The sequence below is a fragment of the Juglans microcarpa x Juglans regia genome, chromosome 6S, assembly GCF_004785595.1.
Source record: "Juglans microcarpa x Juglans regia isolate MS1-56 chromosome 6S, Jm3101_v1.0, whole genome shotgun sequence".
NCBI classification, from domain to species: domain Eukaryota; kingdom Viridiplantae; phylum Streptophyta; class Magnoliopsida; order Fagales; family Juglandaceae; genus Juglans; species Juglans microcarpa x Juglans regia.
In genome coordinates, this window is record NC_054605.1 from 1,135,311 (window position 1) to 1,157,164 (window position 21,854).

The 21,854-nt window shown below is 36.0% G+C and overlaps 1 protein-coding gene across 1 annotated transcript; it reads right to left on the reverse strand.

Annotated features, from left to right (window-relative positions):
* Positions 1 to 19,395: 19,395 nt before the first annotated feature.
* LOC121236499 (NAC domain-containing protein 83-like) lies at positions 19,396 to 21,168 on the reverse strand. Its single transcript, XM_041132942.1, has 3 exons — positions 20,817 to 21,168; positions 19,931 to 20,241; positions 19,396 to 19,782 (listed from the first exon to the last, which is right to left on the reverse strand). Exons 1-3 carry the CDS (start codon positions 20,998 to 21,000, stop codon positions 19,561 to 19,563), a joined length of 717 nt encoding a protein of 238 aa, XP_040988876.1. The 5' UTR covers positions 21,001 to 21,168; the 3' UTR covers positions 19,396 to 19,560.
* Between the last annotated feature and the right edge of the window lie 686 nt (positions 21,169 to 21,854).

Below are 21,854 nucleotides of genomic sequence, written 5' to 3' on the forward strand. Positions count from 1 at the left end.
GATGACTCAGTAAGAAATCTATCACAACGTAAACGTAATAAACATAAGATTTTCATAACAACTTTCATGCTGAGCTTAAAAAATTCATGACTGTTCATACTGATGCTTATGCTATGTATGACTGTTTTAACTGAATTAACTGACTGATCTGACTGATTTAACTGATTTATCTGACTGGCTAACACACTTAACCCTGTGTGCAAAGTTGTGCACCGGCCCCACATCCCGTTGCAGCAAGGGGAACCGCTGATAGTATTCTAGCATACTATGGTGGACCACGACTAAGTTCATGGCTTGCACACCACCCTGAACTGAACTGAACTGCATTGGTACCATGCATCTAAATGGCCATCTTATTAACTGATCTGATATTATCTTACACTTGAAATTTAAGATGGCTTATGTGTCTTATACACATGAGATGCATGACATACTACATACATAATCATAAATTCTGAATTTAAACATGATGCGGAATGACATGATCGTATGCTATGCTAGATGACATGCTTGCATATGACATGAGCGATTCATAAATAGTGGCTATCAATGAACTGGCTTGGATGATACATACATATAAGCTAACTGTGATGATCCTAATTTATGATCAAATTTACTTACCTCGCTGCGTGTCTTCTTGAATAATACTTCGTAACTTGAAACCTATATTCAATAAATAACTATCACTAAATTGTTTGGAAATAAATAAATGCTAATATCTTACTTAACTAATTTCGGAATTCTAAAATATAGTCAAACCAATATTTGTTTAACACTAAAATCAATAATTCATAGTATTTAAATTACTTAAAATACTAATTTATAATTTAGTAGAAATACTCGAGCTATTTTAAAATAATTCACAAAAAACTTAAATTCTTAAACTAAGTTTCATTTCTCAACATAATTATTAAATCTTATAAGAAACTTAACAAATTCCACTAAATTCTTAACATAGAAATTTTATTAAAATCTTACTAAATTGACAAAGGAAATTTAACTCAAATATTAGACTTAACATTATACTTTAAAACATATTTCTAATTCTTTAAACATTTTTATTAAAAATGAACCTTTAATTAACTTTATTTATTTAATAACTCAACTAGTAATATTAAACTCAATAAAAATCACTAAAATAATTATTGAAATAAAATAAGATCAAGTTCAATTAAACATCATTATAGTCTGAAAAAGGTCGAGGACTCTGGCCCATAATAATAATACTACAAGAGCCCAATCAAAAGAACAGGCTCATCACACGTACGCACAAGGGCTTAGGGCCCAAAGGCCCAATAAGACTTACGGATTCTTTCAAGAATCCGAAAACATGGCTAAAATGAAAAGGAAAACAGAGAGTTGAGAGAGAAAGAATCTGCGATGGAGGAGCTCACCGAGGGAGAGGGGCTAACTCGACGACAGTTCTGGTGGCTGGGAGTGGTCGGCGGCGGGACTGGGGGTTCCTATGATGGTGCGGCACCGAGTGAGAGAAAGAGAGAGAGAGTTTAGAGAGAGAAACTGTGCTAACCGAGAACTACCGAAACCAAAAGAGGCTAGCGGAGGTCGAGGTATTACCGGAAGAGAGTGGGTGTGCTGGGGCTGAGCTGGTCGGCAATTTCTGGTTCCACGGGTGGTGCTCTGACGTCCTATGGTGGTCGGCGGTGGTTGGGAAGAACCTAAGGCTTAAACGGCAGTGTTTTGGTACTCTGGGTATTTCAGAAGCAGATGATTTGGAGTGGCTCACGAGTTACTCCTCTCGTACGAGGTAAGCGATATTTATAAGTGTAGAAGATAGAGAAAATAAAAGGAAATCTTAGAGGAGTAGAGACGTGCAGAGACTGAGAGTGGAGACGTGCATGAGTAGAGGAATACACGGCAATAGAGTTGGTGTTCCACTAGGACGTTAGCAAAAAAAATCACCGAGAGAAACATACGGGTTGGGTGGTTTGAAGTTCTCAAACAGAGGCTAACAATGTGATGAGGTTCGGTGACTAGAAGAAAAATTAAACTTTAAATTTCAAAACAAAACCGTAGTAAACATAATCTGATATACTTTAGAAATCCTTATTAAAACAAAACTCTAACAAATCATAAATCGCAACTATAATAGAAAATATAAAGATAAAGTACATATAAATTCTGATAAAACTATAATCATAAAAAATATAAATTCTAAAAATATAAGTTTACTAGGAAAAATTACTTATATACCCTAAAACCAAAACTGGTATGTCACAACTTGCTAAGTGTTGTAATCAAATCTAACTTGGTAGTTCCAACTACCATTCCCCCTAAAATAGCAGAATATGTGCCAAGATCTGGAGGACCGTTTAGGATAATTTGGATTAGATCGAGTAGGCCCCAACGCAATGAAGATGAGACGATGACTTCTATCCTCTAGTTTATAGAAAGGATTTTGGCTATTTTGACCAAGTTGCATGAGAGACTCATTGAGATAGTGCAGTAGTTATTGCATTTCAATACTGTACTTATGGAGCAAGACCACCAGTACTTATTTACATTGCATACATAACAGACACATTTTGTAACGCTTTCGTTTCAATCTGTTATGAAGTTATGGAACATTTTACATTTTGGAATATAGTCTGGTATAGTCTTGTTTATTCAAAGAAAAAAAATTATCCATTGCATATATTGCATACTGTTAGATGCATATTAGTTGCATTACATCTTTAACTATCATAAACAGAAGCAAGTAATCTTGTGTTGTATGTCCCGACATTTCATAGTTCCATCAAATCCCAAGAACAATTATGGGGGTGTCAAAGATGACAAGGCCATCTCTATAACCAAATCTGAGCTAAAGTAGGGTTTAATACCTTGGACATCTGCTATGGTGGGGTTCAAGTGATGGTTAGTCCCTGTAACGAGATACCAAGACTCATCAATAGAATCACCTGGTTTGATAGTCAAGAAGCTTGGTATTGCACTTATGCCTCATCAGTTGCACAACAACCATCCACTTTGGAGTTAGGACTACCACACTAAAATCATGCAACACGAAAAGGAATAAGACCAAAATTTCAACCACCACCATGAGGTTGAGAGGGTTGTGCACGACCTGTGGACTATTTTAATTGAGAGTGACCTCCACCTCGAGATCCCTTAGTCTACTGGAAGGAGTGATGATTGGTGGAACTACAACCATGACCACCTTGACCACCCCGAGAAGAAGAGTAAGAATTAGCACGGTTGGTATACAAAGCAGTAGGTGAAGTTGTGTTATGAGCCAAGGACATACACATCTCAAAGTCTCAGAGTTTGCTTATAACAACTACAAGAGGAGCAAAGTTATCATAAGCATTGATAGCTGCAATTATAAGATCAAATTCAAAGCCTAAGCCTCTCAGAATACAGATGATGAAGTCGTCATCATTTATGGGATTCCCTGCACCTAACTCGGAGAGAGCCAGAGATTTGGTTTTATGCAAATAACCCACCAATGAGGAAGTACTGTTAGTAAGTGACTGAAGCTTATTCTTCACAATATTTCCAACACTTTCCACGCATCATTGGAAGTTTCACTACTAATGACCTAAGGGAGGAGCATCGAACAAGGAGCGATTGAGTCATAGCCAACATGTTGCTACTGGGTTGGGACCTTCGACACCATCATCACGAGAATTGGTAAGAAAATGACATGAGATCTCTTTAGTGACATAACCCTTTAGACCATACCAACGGAGGACAGGTACAGCTTAAGCCTTCTAGAGTTGGTAGTTAGTTGAGGCTAATTTTGTAGAGATATCAGAGAGACTAAGTTTGCTAAAGAGAAGATCAAGGGATGCAAGTTCTTCCATAGGTGGGATCTGTGAGATTAAAAAGAAAGAAGACATATTGGAAACCTCAAAGGTGATTGATACACGTAAGAAGAATAGCCTGGCCTTGTATTGATTTAAATAGATTTAGAGAGAATAAACTTGACATTTAAAGCTGAGCTATTAGCCATACAATATGCTATACATGAAAATTATACAACTGGACATGATAAAAAAAAAAAAAAAAAAAAAAAAAAAAGAAAGAGTAAGAATCACGCACTACTAAGATCACAGAAGGAGTTGTTGTAGAGATCATGTAAACTTGTCTCTTCACAAATCTCACACTATTAGATCATTGATGAGAGAGAGAGAAATAGACAGACAGATAAACAGAGAGAGAGAGAGAGAGCGTGACATGCCCTTAGAATTTCGCTTGCGGTTTGATGAAACTCTAAAGCGTCGGGATATGCAACACAAGGTTACCTATCTCCATTCATGACAGTGAAAGATACAATTCACCAAGTATGCATCTAACAATATGTAATATACGCAGTGGATAATTTTTTTCTTCGAATGAACAACACTGTACCAGAAACTATATCCCAAAATGTAACATGCTTCGTAACTTCATAACAGACTAATAACTAAAATGTTACAAAACTTGTCCGCCATATTTGTAACATACGGAAGAAGTTGCTGCATAGATCACGTAAACTTGTCACTTCAAAAACTACACACTATTAACATCATTGATAAAAATAAAAAAATAAAAGAGAGAGAGACGCCCCTAGAATTCTGCTTGGAATTTAACAGAACTCTGAAACCTCAGGACATGAAACACAAAGTTACTTGCCTCCGTTCATGATAGTTAAAGATAAAAAAATGTAATGCACTAAACATACATCTAATAGTATGCAATATACGCAACAAATAATTTTTTCCTTTGAATTACAACACTGTACCAGAAATTATATCCCAAAATGTAACATGCTCTATAACTTCATAACAAACTGATAACTAAAATGTTACCAAATTTTTCCTTCATATTTGTAACATATATAAGTTTTGGAGATGTCGCTCTATAAGTACGATACTGAAATAAAATAACTATTGCGCTATCTCAATGAGCTACTCACTCAACTCAACTAAGATAGCTAAAATACTATTTATGAATTGGAGAACTAAAGTCATCATCTCGTTGTCATTGTATTGGGGTCTATTCAACCTCATCCAATTAGTCCTCAAAGAGTCCTCCAGATCCTAGTACATATTCTACCATTTTAAGGGTGATGGTAGTTGGGACTATCAAGTCAGATTTGATTACAAATCTTAGCATGTACGCCACCGAGCTACTGACAATAGAAAAAGCAAGCATGACAGTAAAAATGTAATGAATGTTTGATGACATGAACATGAACAATGTGTGACGTAACTTGAAAAATAGCATTACATGTTCTCGACTGAAATAAATGACTTGACTTGACATGATGCATGACACGGATTGAAAAACACTTAACACGAGTTGAACATGAAAACAATACTTGACATGGACATGAACTAGAAATACTTGACATGAACTGAACGCGAAAGTACTGCTTGACATGGACATGAACTGAAAATACTTAATATGAACTTAACGTGAAAATACTGGTAGACATGGAGTAAATGGATGCTCCAGGATCCTCCAAGGGTCGTGTACTCATGCTAGTACCCCATCACATTATAGGCATTTGTGCCATCTATGAGTACATTCTTGAGAATTTTATATAAACACTTAGGTCATTCGAATTTGCCATTGCAAGAGTATTTAGTAATGGATACTAATGTAGTACAAATTAACCTGTAGAAGAGTACCTAGAAATAGATACTCAGGTAGCACGAATTAACCATTACAAGAGTAGTTAGAAATGGATACTCAAGTAGTACAAATTAACCATTATAAGAGTATTTCCTCATGGTAGTTTGAATTAACTATCAGCATGAGCTAAATGTTTGTAAAAAGGTTCGGCACCACCAGCGTTGGGTGCCTTGAATTCACTTTAGAATTTGCTATTGGACCCGTTCAATGTTTCATTTATGGTACAGTGGGATTCCACAACTAGTTTAAACACTCCAGTGTGGACAAAAGAGTTCCAATAGGAAAAATTAACATCCTAGCACCAGGGTCGTGCTAAAATGTAATAACTTATGCATGACTTAGAAATATTATCATGATATGCTTGTATGCTTATGACATGGCATGACACATAACAGAAAATCATGTAGAAGGTGTAAATGACATGGCATAGCATATTATATTTCATGGAACTCAATGCATCTGACAAGGCATGGCATGTAGCTTAATAACATGTGAGAGAATGACATCGCATATCGTGATATGTAAGAGATAACATGTACATTAATTAATGGCATGTATGGCATATAATGATGACTAAAATGAGCATGATAATCATAACTGATGGATTCTCTTACCACAACACATACAAAATAATATTGGAGTAAGTTAGGAGCTAACTTATAGTGATTGGTAGTGTAACGTATGTAAAAATCTGTGAACTGAAATGAGATATTTTTCTAAAGTTAGAATATCTCACTAAAACACATACAAACAAAAAGACTCACTAACGTAGGGCTAAATCGCAAAGTTGCCTCTCTACATGTGGATAGCTACAATTTTGATCATAAAATAAAAATTTTGCATACTAACTCCAAATCCTACTAAATATGAAATTTTTTCCTAAATCCAAATATAAAATTAGAAAAATTTAAAACATATCACAATTACATGAACTACACCTTGGCCAATTCATATACATAGGCAAAACTTTAATTTTGTTGCAAATCAACCAATCATCAAACCGATTCTTGCAACACACAAAAATCATATCCTAAGTTCTAATATCATACTAAGACATCAATAAACATATTTCATAAAATTCATAATCTCATCATAACAACACAAATTCTAAAAACATCAAGTCCTAAGTCAAATAGAACCATCTCTTGATGTTCTAGGTCTAACATCTTCCAAACAACTCCAAGAACTCTAAAATCTATAAACACATCCTCAACATGTTTAAAAATCAAATCTAAGTGATAAAATGCTTGAGAAAACAACTAAAATCACAAAATACTTCACCAAACAATTGGCTTGCACTCTAACTTCAAAATTGTGTACAATATGCTTTCGATTTTGAAACAAAACACTACATCTTTGATTTCCATAAAATAAAACTTCAAGAGATAAAATCATATACCTCACATTCAAGTTTTAACTTGATTCTAGTATCAAACCTAGCATTACATGGTATAAGTCTCATCAAAGTACAACCATCAACTTGGAAGCTTCAATTTGAGTTCAAATCAAACATTTACATGTAAAACATGCTCCCAACAAAGATTTAAACCAACTCTCTTAAAAAAAAAAAGGTTCTTAACACATAAATTAAAACCTTAGGAACAACATATATGAATTTCATAAACATTGGACTAGGTTTCTAAAACCAGCAAATAGTTTTGTATGTTCCAGCTTCAACCTCAAAGAAAATGTGTATAACTCTTTAATAAAAAATGCTACCATGCTTTGGATCAACGCATAAAATGTATAACAATGTGTTAGCACTTTGTCATATCAAGATCTAGCCCTAACTTTAACAAAAACTTCATCAAAACATCAAGATTTCACACCATTATCCAAATTGTTACCCAGTATGACCTTAGCAAAATTAAACCCAACACATATCAATGTAAACTAGACTCAAAGATGAACATATTTCATGAAAGGTTTGACATGAAAAGGGTTAGAAAAATCAATGCAAGAACTGCAAGGAAACCTACTCTGAAGCCCCCACCCAAGTTCTCTCCAAACAAGTGAAGGAAAAATAACCAAAAGGTGAGAGAAATGCATGGGGCGTGCTTTATAGGGAGATAAGGCTGACATGAGGGCTAAGTGACCTCTTGTTGGTGGTTTTGAAGCCAAAACCATGGGCTACTTAGCCCATGGTATTGGGCTGCTACTGTCCAAAATGGTGGAGTGGTTTTGGGTGGCTGTTTGGCTTCCAATCCATGCACTATTTGGGCTGACATGTCGGCCATAGGCCTGCTTAGGGTGGTGGAGGAAGCTTGGTCAAGAAGCTTTCTTTGGTGGTGGCTTTTTTATGGGCCATAATGGGCCTAACCTAATAGGCCTCAACTTAGGGTATATTTAGGGTTTCATTTGGGATTTCAGTTGGATCAAGTCCAAGTCTAATTTTTCTTCACCCAATGAAATTACCAAGGTATAAAAAAAATTAAATGAGAGTGTAATAGCATGAATTTGAGTGTTAATAGCATGTGAGATTGATTTAATCAAATTATTAAAAACTTAATCAAAACCGGCTACTTTAGGGTTTGGGAAACCAAATAGGGTTTTGGTTTTCTCCAAGGATTTTGGGGTTTCAAATGGATTCCAATGATTTGGGATTTTACTAGGGTTGAAACCCTCATTTGGTTGACCACAAAGTGTTTGGTTGGATGGAATAGTATTTGGCTTAAGTGGCATGATCACATAGCTTGATTTGCTTTACATTCTTTCACATCTTCATCTCATTTTTCCTCCTAGTACCAAATGTCCTTCACTATTCACCAAGAATGGCTAGGATCTTGCCAAGTGTTCACAAAAAATTCCTCAAAACTGTTTTGAAAATTCTGGATGGCAATTTGACAACCGCTTGGAATAGGTGTCACATTGTACTATTCTGTGTGTTACTATCCACCCGAAAAATTTTGAAAATTATTGTTTCATCATAAAATCTTGAATAATCATACGAATCCAGCAGTCCCAAGTGCCTCAAACAAATAAAAAGGCACTCTAAGTTACAATTCATTCGTAAAGCAACAAACGTATTATTATACCGTAAAATCCTGAATAATCATCTGAGCCTAATGGTGCAATTTGTTTCACCAAATTAGATTCCTAAGTCCCTCAAATAATTCAAAAGCTAATTATGTCTCGTTGTGGATCTGATCCGATTGCGTTACGGACTAAAACCTTAACCGTAGCTCAAATCATGAAATCCTTCAAGGAGTTCATGACAATCCTAATGACTAAAGAAATTCTTTCTGTAATAGCCCACCAAAAATTCAGTGGATGAATTTTTGTAAGTTTTAGGAATATCGTGAAAACCTCAAAAATGCCTCACGAATCGATCAATCATGTAGGCTTTAATCTGTCCGTATAATTAGTTTCTTACCCACTTAGGTGTAAGAAATGTAATTTTATTTATTTGAGGTACTTAGGAATGTGAGAATGAGAAACGGTCTGTGCCATTAGTCTCAGATGAATATTTAGAAATTTACAACTCAATAAAATGATTTTCATTTTTCGAATGATAGCTGTTCGAAAGCACGTTTTGATTTCTTTGAGGCGCTTAGGAGTCAAAATTCGACAAACGAATTGTACTACTAGTTTCGCAAGATTATTTAGGATTTTATGGTATAAAATTATTTTCACCATTTTCGGAGTGAATAGTACCACCAATGTTAGTACTCAGACCAATCGTTTTCAAATCATAGTGTGGATTGTCCAAATCAGTCTAGAGAAATTTCATTTGGACACATGAAAAGATTTTAACCACACTTGGTGAATAGTATAGGACACATGGCTTCAAGAGAAATCATGAGATGGAAATCTGAAGGAAATGAAGGAAAATTAATCTTTGTGATCATGCCACCAAAGCCAAATAGTTTGCCATCTAACCATTCATTTTTGTGTCAAATCAAATAGGGTTTCAAGCCTTGTGAAATCCCAAATATTTGGTATCCAATTGGAACCCCAAAACTTTGGTGAAAACTGAAATTCTAAAGGTTTCCCCAAACCCCAAATGGTTACCCCAAACCCTAAATGATAGCCAGTTTTAGGTTAGTATTTAATCATTTGATTAAATCACTTTCATATGCTATTAACCATTTAAATTCATGTCATTATAACTTTATTTATTCTTTTTATAACATAGTATTTTCATTGGGTCAAGAAAATATGGATTTAGGATTGATAGAAATCAAAATCCCAAACTAGGCCTTATTGAAATCCCAAATAAGACCCAATTGGTTTAGACCCATTAAGGCGTACCGAAAAGCTCCACCTATGCAAGGCTTCTTGAGGAAGTTTACCCCACTTCTAAGGTTGTCCTATGGATTACTTTTCAGTTCAAATAGTGCATAGATTCGAAACTGAAAAGCAACCCCAAAATTACCATCCTTCATGGCCAAAAGTAACCCAAAACCATGGGCTATATGGCACACTGTTTTCACCACTTTTGGTCGACCAACATCCCATAAAATTGACTTAACTTCGCCACTAAGTTAGCCCCTCCTCCTATATAAGTCTTCCATAGCTTACCTTTTAACCTTTGATCACTTTCCATTAACCTTCTTGGAGAAGACTCAAGAAGTGATTTTTGACAGTTTTTCTGGCAAATCTTGCTTTATTTTTTTCAAAACCATTTTAAGTAGATTCTCACAAAACTATCTTCATATAGGTTTTCCTCTTTGAGTCTAGTTTCTATTGGTATATTTGTGTGATTTTTCATAGTTTTTTTTTTATTGGTGAAAAGTCTGTTTAAGCACGAAAATGTCATATTGGGCGATAAACTGGACAATATATAATTCTTTAATTTTTTTTAATGATGATTTTGTGTGATAACTCAGACTTAGCCAAGTCCACTTCTATTACTTTTATTATGATTTGTTTAACCTACTTAGTTATCTATCCAAAATTTTGGTGTGTAGAGATTATAGTAAGCCTCAAGGGCCTTGTTATGAGGCACCCAACCACAATAGAAGGCCCATCATGGGCTAGTGTGAATCGGCCACTAAGGGCCTAGGGCTTAAAAAAACAAAAACCTAACTAGGGTTTAGCATGGGAGGCGTCCACATGGAAGATGGAATGAGCTTTTAGTCTTCCTAAGAAATTTCCATCATTTGCAATCTAGAAAATGAGCACTATGGTTAGCACAAGTGATGACACGTGGACAACATGCAAGCCAACACCTTGACTACATTGAACCTAGACATGAAAGTGGAAGAAGGGGGGGGGGGAGAGAGAAGAGGGATTCGAAATCCTAAGGGCCACACGCCACACACACTTGCACTTGTGTGAGTTCCTAAAAGGTGCAATCATTAGGGGCACCTAGGAAATGTGCAAAATCAAAGGCACAATATTCTAAGGGACTATAAGGATTCAGCCAAAGGAGGAAAACAACAATCTTTTGCCACTTGTTGAAAGCATGAGAGTTCCAAGGAGTTGGCATGGGAGATAGCGCACGGGGATGCTCAAAGGGCAGAGGCACAACCCACGAAGACTAGGATTTCAGCCAAGGGGATGCAATTTTCCATGTGTCACACATGCATTCAGGATGGGGATTCTAGAAGGAACCAATGATGATAAATGGAAGAGACACCTTGGGACAAGGTAAAACCAAGTACCTAGATTCGGCCACCCACACACGCACCCCACACTTACACGCCACGTCATTTGCCAAGGGAATCAACACCCACACGCCACCCAAGCCTAGAGAAAAGAAATGGTAACCTAGGGAACCCACATGTATATTCCACTCAAGTCTAGGGAAAAGGGGGAGGCTTTGTGGGAAATGAGAAGTTCGGCCAACCCCACACACACGCACCACTTTCCAAGTAACAAGCATGCACACGCTTATCCTCCCAAGAATGATTGAGGGTTTGTGTTTTGACCTTTCTGTCATTGAATATGTTGAACCTAGACATATGAGGAAGGATACATTTGGAAGCTAGGGTTTTGGATGGAGGGGTTGACGCCACTTGTCTATGAGGCTTTTGGTTTTCCCAACACAGCTCAATTATGAGGAAGATGAAGGGATTTTTTGCCATGGTGCCACATAGCACACATGCACGAGCCTTTTGCTTTTCCAAGGAAGAAGGAGATGTCTATAAAATGGGAGGAGCCAACAGGTGAAGAGTCTTTTTAGACAATTTAGGATTCGCACTCTTGTGTCATTTCTCCTCCCACATGGCTACACCATTCTCTCACATTTTCTCATCATCTCTCTCCAGCCAAACACCATACACGCACCCTCCACCTTCATCCAACCAATCTTACAAGTAAAGAAGGAAGTGGTGACTCAGTCCAAGAGGAAGGACACGCAAGGTAAGAGTCATACGCCCATCCTCATCCACACACACACACACACAGCTATTTTGAGTGAAAAAGGTGATCCATGCCTTCTTTTGTACATAGACACTAGGGATAGGGCTAGGGTTTCTTCTCAAAGGAAGAACCAATCCACCCTTAGCACTACGCATGTGAGCATGAGTTTTTGGAAGAGGAGAAGGCAATGGTCACCCTCTTGAGTTTGAATTAGGATCTTTTTTCTCTGTAGAGTTTGGCCATATGTTTGAAGTCCGAGTGCATAAGGAACCTATCTAGCCATAAAAATGAATTCATGAGCCATGAGGGAGTAAACCCTAGACACACCAGACTCACACATGCATCCACTCAAGTTACGATTTTTCATGTGTCCTCGTCTAATGTGTTTAATGTATTTTCAGCTTGCTATTTGTTAACTGATCATATTTTTTGTAAGTAAACTATCAACCTACTTTGGATAATATTTGTATAAGTTGTGTGAATGTTTCATTTCTTATTGCTATCATATATACTCTTTGTTTGATGATAATCTTTTATTGTAATCAGATTCACATGATCATCTTGCCATGCTTAATTGTTTATGATGTTCTCGGACTCTCATGGTTCAAGTTGTTAATTATAACATATTTTTATAAATCTAAATGATTCGACCATGTCTATCTGTTTGTGCTTGAGTTTAAACATTGTTCTTCCTTTGTGGTGTATGTGTTGAGTGCTTTGCCTAAGTTGTGAACTAAGTGTTCAAATGTTATAATATTTTCAAGCCATAACCTGAGATGTTCAAAGTTTGATTACATGATTACATAAATCACGACATTCACATGTTCATATGGTCCATGAAAAGAAAAGTGTTACAAGTCTCATGTCACATACATTTGGGTTACAAATTGTTTTCGTAGTGAAATGTCCTAGTGGAACTCATTTGTCCACTCTGAAGTGTTTAGAATAGAATGGTAGCTCCTGAGTTGACAAAAACCCATCGACAGACCTTGAATGGATCCTTGTGAAATGGATACCGGAACGAGGTAGCACCGAAAACTAGGTGCAACACATTGAAAATACGGTGAAGGCAAAATATGTGAACTGCCACATAAGTTAAAGATTATGACATAGTCACCATGATCAAGTGGGCCGTAGGATGATGCGGTAACAAGTAGGAAACCAACGGTGCATGGGGGAGCCGTGAGCTATCCAACTATATGTATAAGGAATGAGTAAGGTAATGAGCTTAAAGATATGTTATATGTATAATGATCAAAATGAAAATATGGAAAACAATGTTTTATTTTTTAAAGGTCAAAGTTGCATAAGTCAAATTTTATGTCAAGTGCATGTCCATACATTCATTTCATGATTTGACTTTATATGCCTAGGTTATTTGTTGTATGTTGTGTGTTTACTTATCGAGATTTTTCGAAATCTCATTGTGGTAATTTTCACTACCATTCCCAGTCCGAAATGGTAGATGTTGTTATAAGACAAGAAGTGACCAACTATGGGAAGTGCAAGAGGCCAGCACCCCGGATAGTCTAGGAAGCCTTGAAGAGCCCTGAGAGCTCGTCGGACCCATCCATAGTGGAAAGGCTTGAAGCTGCCGACCAGTTTATTACAGAAGTGGTGCAGCTTTTTGAGGACCTCAAGAGGATACTGAACAAGGACAAGGCAGAATAAGGATGGTCTTGTAGGGTTGTTTTTTTAGAGGGACCTCAGAACTTGTAGTAAAAAATGAAAAAGAAGATTTATGGTTTAATTTGGAGGTCCCTTTGTTTTGGGAGATTTCAAAACAGTTTCTATTTTGAGAGTAACTTAAACAAATGAAATCATTTTAGGATAAATAGCTTATGGTACCATGTTATTTGTTTAAATTGCTTTAAATTTTACTTAGATTTACATGAATATTTCTGCTACGATTTATTACATACTGCTAGAATATAATAGATGCATTGCATCTTCTCTGTCATGTACGAAGGTATGTAGCCTTGAATAACATGTCTCGATACTTCAGTCACTATCCAATCCCAAGCGAGGGCTAGGGGCATCACATCTTGGCATGATCTTGGTTTGATCTTTTATGATTTAAAGTTAACCTATTAACATGCAAGTTGGATTTAAATTTGTTGCATATTAAGAGTTTTTAGTAAGACTTTTGCATGATATAAGAATGTTGGAAAATGGAGGTGTAAAAACAGTTTCTATTTTGTTAGGGAATCATGCTCCTTTGGTCTTGGTACTCACATATATTGTTCTTAAGACTTTGATCTATGTGTCATGCAGTTATTTTGAAGATTTATGGTTGTGATCTTAAGGAAATAAATTGTTACGCACGCAATAGTTCGGATATGGCTAGAATTGAAACTTTCAGGTTGCTTGAGGTTTTTATGAACAACATGCATTTTTATTCTTTAAGGTTTAGTTGTTGAATATTTTCAGATTTGGAGTGTGTGATCTAAGTCAAGAATACACGGTACTCGGCTAAGAAATAAACTTGAGGTTCACGGGTTTGTTTTACGTTTTTATGGACTTTTACTATGTGATCTTAGGTTTAATTATTAGAGCATGTTTAGAATTTGAATATGAGGTATATGATTTTATTTCTTGAGAATTTATTTCATGAAAAATTCGGATTTAGTGGTTTGATCTAAAATCAAAGCATATGGTACTCGATTTTGAAGTTAGTTTGCAAGCCGATTTTGTTGAGTGATGTTTTGTGGTCTTTGATTTTTTGTTCAAGTATGTTATTTCTTATGTTTGGTTGTTATTTTTTATGTTTGATTTATTAACATGTTAAGAGTGTATTTATGGACTTTTGGAGTCCTTGGAGTTGATTTGTAAAGTGTTTAATCAAGAACATCAAGGATTTGATCTTTTTGACCAAAACTTGGTGTTTTGACATGTTTACTGATATAAGGAGTTTATGATTTTTATGGAATAAATATTTTGAGGTCTTAGCATGATTTTAGAACCTAGGATATGATTTTTGGAAGTTGGTGAAATTGGTTTAAGCAAGCATGAAAGTGTGTTTGAAGGTCAAGTATGCACAACAAGTGTTGATTTTTGCCCTAGAGTGGTTCAACCATAGTGAAATTCTTCTAGTTGTAATTTGTTTTAAATTTTTCTATTTTGATATTTGGATTTATGACAAAACTTATAGGAATTTTGGTAGGATTGGAGTTAGTATGCAAAATCCTTATTTTTTAGGGCAAAATTGTAATTTCCCACATATAAATGGGTGACTTTACAATTTAGTCCTAAGTTAGTGAGTCTTTATATTTGTATGATCTTTAGTGAGATATTCTAACCTTTGGAAATATCTCATTTTAGTTAATACTTTTTCACGCTATGATTTACATTTGGCTACAATCACAAAAAGTTAGCCTCTTACTCTCAAGATATTTGTGTATGTATGGTGGTAAGAAACCATCATTCATGTCGATTAGGTTTTATATATATATGTTAAGTTATGTTATGCCATGTTTTATTTTCAAGTACAAAATTATCTGTTACATGTTATATTACGTCATGCCATGTTTTATCTTTTCAAGTACATAATTATATTTTACATGTTGTATCATGAAATGCCATGTTTAACCTTTGCATGCCATGTTGTTAGTCATACTTACATTTCACATCATGTAATGTCATGTCGTTTGTCATTTCATTCCATGCCACGTCATGTCACGAGTATGGAGTTCGCCACAAAAAACAATATTTTCAAGTAAGTTGAGCATTTTATGTTTATCACGACCTCAAGTGCTAGGATGAGGCATTATTCTAGTAGAACTCATTTGTTCACGCTGGAATGCTTAAACTAGTGTGAAATTTCCTGGGTTGATAAGGTAAAGACCAACAGATTTCGAATGAGACCTAAATAATTGGTTTCCTAAGTGAAGTCAGCACCAAAGCCAGTGGTGCCAATCGCAGTTCAATTTCATGTTATACGTACTTGTACAGGTGCAGATACCTGTCATGGGATGCATACATTATGTACTCACAGTAGGTGCAGTACCTCTAAAGTGATGCGTATATTAACGTACTAAATAGGTGATGTAGATACCTGTGATGTTATGTAGTATCGGCAGGGGTACACGGCTCAGGGACTTGTGTAACATATCCTCATTTCAGTTTAATTAATCAGTTTAATTATTACACAAGATTCCAAGCTTATGTTCATTTCACGTTCAGTTTCAGTTCACGTCATGTTTATTTCACGTTCAGTTCAGTTTCAAGTCAGTTCAGTCAATGTCTATTTTTAGTCCATGCTAGTTTTCAAAATTCTGTTAGCACATGTCATGTTATTTTCCAAGTCATGTCACATCCACTCATGTTCACGTCAGCATTCATGTCTTTTTAATGTCATGCATGCATCTGTATACTGCTAATTTAAGTTTGTTGTTGATTTTTTGAGATATGTAATCAAATCTCACTTGGTTGTCCCCACTACCTCCCTGGAATGATAGATGATGTATTAGGATTTGGAAAACCCACACATGGGAGATTGGACGAGGACGAATAGAACGTTGTGTCTTAAGTACGGTTTGTTTATCTCAAAACTAGTATTTCCACGTCAATGAAGTCTGTTTATATTTATTACGATCCTAAATGCTAGGATGGTGTAATATCTTAGTGAAACTCCTTTGTTCACGCTGGAGTGTCTAAATTAGTGTAAAATCCCCTGGGTTGAGAAAGTAAAGTTCAACGAGCTTTGAATAGGGCCTAATTAACTTGTCACCGGAGCGAAGAAGGGCACTAACTCCGATGGTGCCCCATACATTTTAATTTTATTTTTATACGTACTCGTGCAAGCGTAGATACCTGTCATGGGATACGTATAGTATGTGTGCCCATAGCAGGTGCAGGTACCTGTGAACTAGTAGGTATAGTACGTGTGTCCATAACAAGTATAGATATTTGTGAACTGGCACGTACAATATGTGTGTCCACAACAAGTGCAGATACTTGTGAACTGGCACGTATCTTAACACATTCACAGCTGATACAGATACATGTGTTGTGATGCGATAATCGGTAGGGACACATGACTTAAGAGGACCCGTGTCGCACCCGCATTTCACTTTTATTAATCACATTTATTTATTGAACAACATTCCAAGTTCATGTATTTCACATTCATACTCATGTTATTTAACGTTCGGTTCAAGTTCAATTCATGTTCATTTCACGTTCAACTTTATGTCATGTTTAAGTTCACGTCAGTTCAATTCTTCTCATGTCAGTTCATGTCATGTCGCGTTTCAAGTTTAGTCCTTGCTCTGCTTAAGTCATTTCAGCTCATGCCCTGTTAAATGTCAAGTTAAGTCATACTTATTTATGAATATCATTGTGCATTCATGCCTTTATTGCCATATCTGCATTTGTAAACTGTACGTTAATTTATCTATTAATTTGCTGAAATTTGTAATTAAATATCACAATGATAGTCCTAACTACCATTCTCTCCCGAATGATAGCTTGTGTGCCAGGATCAGGAGGCGCTTCAGAAGATGGTTGATTGGAAATAGTCGATTAAACAGCGACGGCACGATGCGAAGCTCATCGTTTCGATATTCAAATTTATACATAGTAATATGGCATCCTTGACTGAGTTGTCCGAACTACTCGATGGATTAGCCTAGCAGATATTTTAGTTTCTGCCTATAATTATGGACTCGTCCTCCCATGCTTTTGAGATTACAATCTTTTGAGATTCGTATTGTAATCATGGATGTTATCCTTTCAGTATGTACGGGTCATATTTTAAGTATTTAGGATATTATTTGTTTAGTAGATAGCATTACTAAAAAAAAATTATCCGTTGCGAATATTGCATATTGCTATATACATGTTAGGAACATTGCATCTTTATCTATCATGAACGGGATAAGTAACCTTGTGTTTCATGTCCCGACACTTCAGATGTTCGTCTGATCTTAAGCGGAATCTAGGGTGTCACAACTTTGATTATTGGAGAATTGTATTTAGTAGATTTGTTTTGTTCTGTTGACTTGGGTTATTAGGATGTTTTGAGACTTTGTGATGTCTTAGATTAATTATATTGGAGTAGTTGATGTGAAACAATGAGTATATGTTTGATAGAGAGTTTTGGAGTATATATACTGTGGTTGGAAGACGATTTTAAGATATAAGAACTAACTCACTAGACCTCCGGGTATGAGGCGTTACAGTTAGTATCAGAGCCAAGTTTGAGATTCTACATATCTTAAAAATGATTTTGATGAGAGTTAAGGTTTCAAATTCCGCAGGCTTTATGAAATGAGATTTTGGAAATCTAAAGTTTTGGATACTGCAGACTTTACGATTGATTTTGATGAGAGTTAAGGGATTAATTAGATTTTATAGATTTTAGTATATGAGTTGGTCGATTGAGGTTGTAGATTTTGCAGACCTTAATAAATGACATTTATGAGATTTATTGTTTTAGATTCCACAAACTTTAAGAAGTGATCTTGATAAGGTTTGAGGTTTGGATTATGTAGTTTTTAAGAAATAATTCATTTGATATTTAAGGTTATACATTCTGCGGACTTTAGGAGAACTATTTTTATAAGATTAGTGGATTTAGATTCTGCAGACTAAGGTTTATCAAATTAAAAGTTATAGAAACTAAAAGCTTTGATACGTGATTTTGATTAAGCTTGAGGTTATTGATTATGTAGATTTTAATACCTACGTTTGATTGAATCTTAGGTTATAAATTATGCAGGCCGTAAGCACTATTATTTTTAGACTTGGATATGGGCTATGCTGATTTTTTTACAAATGATTATTATCGGATCTAAAGATATAGGTATAGCAAACTACTGGAAATAATATCTTTAATTATTTGATGGTGTATAATGTTATCAACTTAGTTTGAGAGTAGGATTGGGGGACTAGTTTATATCTGAGTCAAGACTTCAGTTGTGATTCCAGCGGACTGTGGCAGTGATTGACATTGATTTTGGTTGCCGCTATAACAAATACTAGTTAGAAATGAGGTGATGGGCATTAAGTCTAGCCTGTCGGGTTGAAAGTTATAGGTGCAATTATTTTTGTTGGGGATGGTTTCGGACTTTCTGGACCACGCTGGTTATTTTAGATGAATTGCGCGTGGACTCTCGATTGGACAGGTACAGCTTGGATAAAGTTTGGAATCTGAGCATACCTTTGCGATAAAGCTGAACATTAATATATATATATATATATATATATATATATGTGTGTGTGTGTGTGTGTCGGCACGTGTAGGAGTTGACGAAACGGTTTGAGCCTTCTTCGCCTCCTATGCTTTAGTTTCTGCTACCCTTGATATTCACTCCAAGCGATGTCGGCTTGAGAATATCAAGAGTAGACAGTGAAGGCAACCGCCACCCGCCTTGATATTCACTCTAATTGATGCCGGCCCTTGAAATTAAGTACTAGATTTTATGGATTTTTTTTTTCTTCAATAAAATATACTTTTTGTAACTAATTAATATATATATATATAATATATATTATATATGTAGCACTGACAAATCAAGATTAGTGAACAATAGTGCACTGTCTTCTGCATGATAAATCTACTCCACACTTGAATTAGAGATCAATCTGATGATCATCGAGTCACGAGTCATGATACTACTGGGATCTCGAAGATGACGAAGAACTTGAAGAAACAGTAGTTTGGGTACCCAAATGATCAGTAGTACTTGAAGAAACATTAGTACCGAAATTCTCAACTTTGTCGTCCGATGAGGCCTCTTTAATAACCCTGTCATTGTTTTTCATACCACCAATTCCTTTCTTCGAAAATATACGACAGAGAACCCAATTTTCCACTTGATCTAAACTATTAGGATTCTGCAAGAAATTAAACCCAATTTTATTAGTTTGGCATGCGCCACAAACATGTACGTACGTACGTGACGAGAGATCAGAATATTTTAAGTACTGCATGCAGCTACAGTATTAATTATTGGTCTGAATTAGAAGTAATATTATTACTCACTTGGGTATTTGACTTGTCATATTGTAGCTGCTGATCTTCATGTGATAAAATGCAAGCTGTAGTTCCTGCATCGACAAGACGGTATTCATGCATAATCCAATCACTTTTAAATCCTTGGGAAGGCTTCCCTCTGTAGAAAACCAGTGTCTTTTTCATCCCCATTACACTATCCCTTTTACAAGACACGATTTTTTTGTCGGAGCCGGTTGCCTTCCAATAACCAGAGTTAGTTGTTCTTTTGGTTCGGTTCGAGTTTTGATACTTTGCTTCCTTGTGGCTGAAAAAGTACATCTCTTGCTCCAAAGTACCACCTACGTATGCATATTATATATACATATATATATATATATATATATATTATACTGATCAGTAAAGTTAAAATTATCGTGCATGCATGTTGGTGTGCCACTTTTATTTTAGCAATTAAGAAAATGATCAGCTGAAGCAACCATTAAATTAAAGTTTATGAAAAAGAAGAAGGAAGAAAGGGGAAATGGTGCTGCATGCACTGCTAGCTGCTACGACTAAGTTGGCCAGGTCAATGTAGAAAATAATCAGCTACGGTCGTGATGCTTTCGCTGCTAGAACTATAGATGTATTCCAGGAGGCCGCGCACAGTGAGAGGGACTCCAGGTTACCTTACGAATGAATGCAGTTAAGTGAATTATCATTTCTAAAATGCTAGTTTTTATTGGTGCTTAACGGGTTTGACGTTTGAAGTTAAATGCATGCATGCTTATGAATCAACAGCAGTAATAGCTGAGAGATTAAAGATTATCAAAACTGATATTAATATATATATATATATAGTGAGAGAGAGAGAGAGAGAGAGAGACAGAGAGAGAGCATATATATATGCGCAGTTGGGTTTATGAAGAAGAATTACCAGGCAAATCCCAAGGATCGTACTCCCAGACTTTGATGTGATCAGGAATGATTGAGGCAGGCAAGAGGCATGAGAAGACCTTGCTTTTTAAGTAATGGAAGACCAGCTCTTCGTCTGTCGGCTGGAACCGGAAACCAGGAGGCAGTCTGGCTACGCCATTCCGAGCAAACTTCAACTCGTCCATGGATATTAAATAAAACGGCGTCTTCTAATTTACTTCAATTCTTAAGTCCTACGTACTGCATGCTAACCCATTTTTAGATTTTATAGTAGTACTCGGCCATCATGAGGGAAACAGATGCATGCATGCGTTGTAGAACTAGAAAAGAGAGAGGGTTCCTTCTTATGAAAAAAAGTGGGCAATGCAGGAGATAAAAGTTGGGACAATCGCATGCACTATACTACATAATTTTCTAGATCTTTTTATGTGAAGTTGGCCGGCCGTCATTCATTTGGGCGTTTTTCTTTTGAAAGTAAGCATTAGCTTTGAGTTAAGAATGGATGGGTGAGTCATAAAGGTTAGTTTGCGCCGCATAATTTCAACCCCACGATCAAGCAAGCGTTTTACAGACCATACTTTCTTCCTTATTGCCGAACTCTTAGAAACCGGTGACTCATTCTTACATCGGTACTTTCCTTCGTTGTGAAGATGTTTCTTGATCTATATCTTTTCCATGTAACCGACTCTTTTTCTTTTTCAAGCAAATCGTATATATATATTAATATTGGGAAAAGGGATGTAGTGAGGCCCAACAAAAACTCCTTTACAATTATTTTTAGAAACCAAATGAAAAAAATAGAGAAAAATGAATGCTACGTTTCTGGGTTTCCTTAGCAGATCAAATATAAAAAAGGAAGCCCTAATATAGAAAGGGCCGCTACAAGGGAAGTTAATTCAATAGTCCAAAATATTATGAACTACATTGTTTTGATTTGCGCAATTGATGCGCGATCTATAAAGGCAGGCCGGGTGCTTTTGTAGGTTAATTTAGATATCTCATTCGATAGATCCCCACTCTTTTGCTTGATTGAAGGCAC

Bases quoted from the DNA above. Each gene is read 5' to 3' on its own strand.
- LOC121236499 (XM_041132942.1), bottom strand. From the start codon at position 21,000: ATGGACGAGTTGAAGTTTGCTCGGAATGGCGTAGCCAGACTGCCTCCT. The intron at 20,242-20,816 runs GTAATTCTTCTT...ATGCATACGTAG, and splicing joins CGATCCTTGGGATTTGCCTG to GTGGTACTTTGGAGCAAGAG. The intron at 19,783-19,930 runs GTGAGTAATAAT...AATTTCTTGCAG, and splicing joins ATGACAAGTCAAATACCCAA to AATCCTAATAGTTTAGATCA.